This window comes from Dipodomys ordii, unplaced genomic scaffold (assembly GCF_000151885.1).
Source record: "Dipodomys ordii isolate 6190 unplaced genomic scaffold, Dord_2.0 Scaffold135, whole genome shotgun sequence".
Taxonomy (NCBI): domain Eukaryota; kingdom Metazoa; phylum Chordata; class Mammalia; order Rodentia; family Heteromyidae; genus Dipodomys; species Dipodomys ordii.
In genome coordinates, this window is record NW_012267351.1 from 4,911,392 (window position 1) to 4,915,912 (window position 4,521).

Genomic DNA, 4,521 nt, shown 5'->3' on the forward strand with positions numbered 1-4,521 from the left:
ATACTAATGATACTTAGTTCAAAGGTTGCTAGAAAGTTTAAAAGATCATTTGTGCCAGGCACCAGTGTCTCACACCTGTAATCCCAACTACTCAAGAGGCTGAGATCCGAGGATTGGAGTTTGAAGCCAGCCTAGGTAGGAAAGTCTGGGAGACAATTACAGAAAAAGCCGGAAGTAGTGCTATGGTTCACATAGCAAAAGGAGTTCAAGGACAGCAGCACCCAAGCCCAGAATTCAAGCTCCAGGACTGGCAAAAAGATCGTTTGTGTGGCTAACAAAAGTACTTGACACAATAGTTAGCAGACTTATATTCATACTGGGAGCAGAGAGCCAAGAATCAACATTCTCCACAGTCCATGTTACCACTATTGATTAGCTGTGGCAACTTTCTTGCAAACTACAGAATTGGGGTGGGGGAGTTTATCTCAAAACCTGACTACACAAAGCTGCATAGAACTTGTGAAAAGTATAACTTCATGAACTTGAATCTAGACTATTAGCAGTCAAACTAAGGATTCTGCTTACAAAAATGTGAAGTTACAACAGTGTATACAGCCCAGAAGTTTATTATATCTTCAAGACACAATACAGACTCCTCTCCCAGAGAAGGGTCTTTCAGAGCGAGTAAACCTTCATGCCGGTAAGCTGTTCATTTGTCATTTTCGTAGGTAGCTGGATTCTTCCTCTTGGACCTCTCAAACTCGTGGTTCCCCCATGTGTAGATAAGATAAACCCCTACAAATGCTTTAAAAAAAAAAATCAAAAGTGAGAATAAGTCCTTCTTGTCAGGTTTGGCATTTTATTACCTGTCTGCAGAATTAATAACCTCTTGTCTAAGATATTATACTAAGGTCTCCCATTATAAATAATTCAAAATGAACAGACTGTGAACTTGAAATTTACTTATGTAAAAAGCTTAGGAGATTCTTCATAGTTTGTGTTCATAACCTTGCAGTTTTATAAGAATAAAATCAACTGAAATAGAAAAAAAAAAAGACAAACCCCTACAAATGCTTACAAAAAATCTAAAGTAAGAATAAGTGATGAGTACCTATGACAGAGTTACAGGTCCTTCTTGTCTGACTTAGGCCAGGTTCTGCTCTCTAGCTTTTAAGAAACTACTTTTAGTCCAGGTGCTGGTGACTCATGCCTGTAATCCTAGCTACTCAGGAGGCTGAGATCTGAGCATCACAGTTCAAAGCCAGCTCAGGCAGTAAAGTCTGTGAGACTCTTACTTCCAATGAACCACCAAAAAGCTTTAAATTGGAGCTATGGCTCGAGTAGTAGAGCACTAGCCTTTGAGAGGAAGAAAAAAGGAAAAAAAAAAAAAGCTCAAGGACAGTACCCAGGCTCCAGCACCAGCACAAAAACAAAACTTACTTTTAGACTTTAGAGTCAAGAAAGGTTAAGTTACAGGCTGGGAATGTGGCTTAGTGGTAGAGTGCTCGCTGAGCATGCATGAAGCCCTGGGTTCAATTCCTCAGTACCACGTAAATAGAAAAGGCGGGAAGTGGTGCTGTGGCTCAAGTGGTAGCGTGCTAGCTTTGAGCCAAAGAATCTCAGAGACAGTGCCCAGGCCCTGAGTTCAAGCCCCAGGACTGGCAAAAAAAAAAAAAAAAGGTTAAGTTACACATCCATTCCACAAGAAGCTAAAATAAAGATGACCCCTCACTATACACTAAGCCAAAAATCGCCATCATTGGGATGAAAGATCCACTTGGCATTGACCACCTTGGCATATTCCTTACCCCCCCCCTCCCCCGGCGCCCGTGGTTCTGGGCGGAGTCGCTCTGTCCTGCACCTGTCAGCATTAGGCACCAGCGGGTACATTTCCCACGATAAGAAAAGTGAGATAGGTTGACCTCACAGGGAGAACGCTGGAGTCCCACAAGTGACCTTCGGCCGGTCATTTGGGGGAGGCCGGGGGACAGTCACTGAGTGCGATCAAGTGTCGGAGCGTCCCGGCCTCTCGGGCGGGCCGGCAGCCGCCGCCTCCCGCGCCGGGGATGCGCGGTACTCACGCGGGGCCACCCGCAGGAGGCTGTCCTTGACGCGCCGCAGCATGTTGGGGATGCCCTTGCTGAAGTAGTGGGGGAAGGCGCGCTGCTCGAAGGGCGACAGGCTGTAGGAGATGACGTGCCGCACCCGGCTCAGGTTCCCGAACTCGCGGCCCATCTTGGCGGGGACCCTGCGGGGCGACGCCGGTGGGAAGACAGAGGCGCTGGGGCTCAGCCTCGGGGTGCGCCGCGGCCTCATCCAGACCACCCCCCAGCCCCCCCCCACTCCCGCTGCCACCGCCGCCCCCCCCATCCTCCTTTCCCGGGGATACCCCCCCCATCCCTTCCGGCCCATACCCCGAACGCGCTGTCCTCCGCCGCTGACCTCCGCGCGTCACTTCCGGCAGAGCCAGAAGGCGGGGCGGCCTTGACGTCACTTCCGGAAAGTACCATCCTAGCGTCGTCTCCGGGGCGGGTCCCCCTGCTGGTGAGAAATGGCCGAGTCCGCTGGGCCCCGCAGGGGAAGGTTCCTGAGGTGGAGGCGGGGTGTGGCCTAGTGGACCATTTGGAGGTGGGGTGGGGGGGATCCCTACCTTCCCCCACAAGCACTTCCCCCCCCCCTCTCCCGCGGCTCTGTGGAGCCTTGGGTAGGGAGCAGCTGGATGCTGGGGAGGCAGCAAAGAGGTGAAAATTGCTCAGGCCTGTCATCCTAGCTACTCAGGAGGCTGAGATCTGAGGATCGAGGTTCGAAGCCAGCCTGGACAGGAAAGTCCCTGAGACCCTTATCTTCAATAAACTACCACCACCACCAACAAAAACCAGAAATGTAGCTGTGGCGCCAATGGTAGAGTGCTAGCCTTGGGCAAAAAGGCTCTGGGACAGCATCCAGGTCCTGAGTTCAAGCCCCAGAAGAACCAGCACCCAAAAGAATTAAATCAGGGACGCTATTCTAAGGTCTCTCAAGGTAATCTCTACCCTAGGATCTTCTGGAAGGCTATATAGGCTTGTCCAAGATGCAATGCAAATATTCCTTTAGGTCCAGCCATAAAAGTAAGTCATCCAATCGTCATCTAGCAGTTGGCAAAACGCTATTAGTGGGCACAGAAGGGAAAGCACCTACCTTCTCTACCCAGAAGGTTTGCCTGGGGTAGAGATATGTTAGGATGCCCAATTCTTTCCACTCCCCCAAGGGAGCTGTGGGCCTGTGTTTTCTCTTAAGTCTATTCTGCATATTGGTGTTATTGTCCTGACTCTTCTGCTCTGTCCAGGGTCTGTAAATGTTTGTCAGTGAGATTGCCGGTTATGTATTATCTAGGACTAAGCTCACATTCAACAGTTTGGGGTGTTTTATTACCCTGCTTATTCTATACCTGCAAACTGGTGGAGCTCTGCAGGCGGCAAACTTAATTTTGCAAATGCAATTTTGTCAATCTAGGTACTGCACAAACTGGTTTGAGACCTTGTATTGAAATGTGGGTTGATTTTGTGTCAGCCATTGGCTCCTCCCAGGAAGTCCCTCCTTTCAGCTTTCATAATGCACCTTTGCCTCAGTTTTCTGAAGTAGTAACTAATCTAGCTTCAGATCCAAAGCAGACACATAAGGCAATAATACTCTAATAAATGCTGGGTTTTTGTTTTTTTTTGGATCCAGTCGTGGGGCCTGAACTCTGGGCCTGGGTGCTGTCCCTCAGCTCTTCAACTCAAGGCTAGCACTCTACCACTTGAGCCACAGCGCCACTTCTGGCTTTTTTCTTTTTGCTTATGTGGTGCTGAGGAATCGAAAATGCTGGTATTTTTTTAACAGCTCAATGTACATTTATTTTAATGTCTATTACATGCAAAATATGGCAAGATTAAAAAGTAAAACATTTACTCATGTGTCAATACATGTATCACTAATGGAATTTAACCAAAGTAAATTTTTGATAAATGTAGTCATGGTACAATCAGTGGTATAAACAAATACAGTTAGATGAGGGAAGGTTTCAGTAAATCAATGGAGGCATTTGAGTGATTAATTCTTTTCTTTTTTTCTTTTTGCCAGTCCTGGGACTTGAACTCAGGGCCTGGGCACTGTTCCTGAGTTTCTTTTGCTAAAGGCTAGCACTCAACCACTTAAGCCACGGTGCCACTTCCAGCTTTTTTAGTTTATGTGGTACTGAGGAATCAAATCCAGGGCTTCATGCATGCTAGGCAAGCACTCTACCACTAAGCCACATTCCCAGCCCCTTTTTTTTTAATGCCAGTAATGGGGCTTGATCGTTTTTTGCTCAAGGCTGATTCTCTATCACTTTGAGCCACAGCTTCACTTCTGGTTTTTTGGTAATTAATTGAACGTAAGAGTCTCAAACAGAGGCTGGGAAGGTGGCTCAGTGATAGAGTGCTTGCCTTGCATGCCTGAGGCCCTGGGTTCGATTCCTCAGCATCACATAAGCAAAAAGAAAAAAGCCAGAAGTGGCACTGTGGCTCAAGTGGTAGAGCGCTAGCCTTGAGTTGAAGAGCTGAGGGACAGCGCCCAGGCCCA

General features: G+C 47.9%; 1 protein-coding gene across 1 annotated transcript; it reads right to left on the bottom strand.

Annotated features, from left to right (window-relative positions):
- Positions 1–548: 548 nt before the first annotated feature.
- On the bottom strand, positions 549–2,427 carry LOC105996728 (cytochrome b-c1 complex subunit 8). The gene is made up of 3 exons (XM_013030913.1): positions 2,355–2,427; positions 2,022–2,187; positions 549–744 (listed from the first exon to the last, which is right to left on the bottom strand). Exons 2-3 carry the CDS (start codon positions 2,173–2,175, stop codon positions 650–652), a joined length of 249 nt encoding a protein of 82 aa, XP_012886367.1. The 5' UTR covers positions 2,176–2,187; positions 2,355–2,427; the 3' UTR covers positions 549–649.
- Between the last annotated feature and the right edge of the window lie 2,094 nt (positions 2,428–4,521).

Coding starts and splice junctions, on each gene's coding strand:
- LOC105996728 (XM_013030913.1), bottom strand. CDS start 2,175: ATGGGCCGCGAGTTCGGGAACCTGAGCCGGGTGCGGCACGTCATCTCC. Junction 745..2,021: donor CCTCCTGCGGGTGGCCCCGC/GTGAGTACCGCG, acceptor TTTTTTTTAAAG/CATTTGTAGGGGTTTATCTT.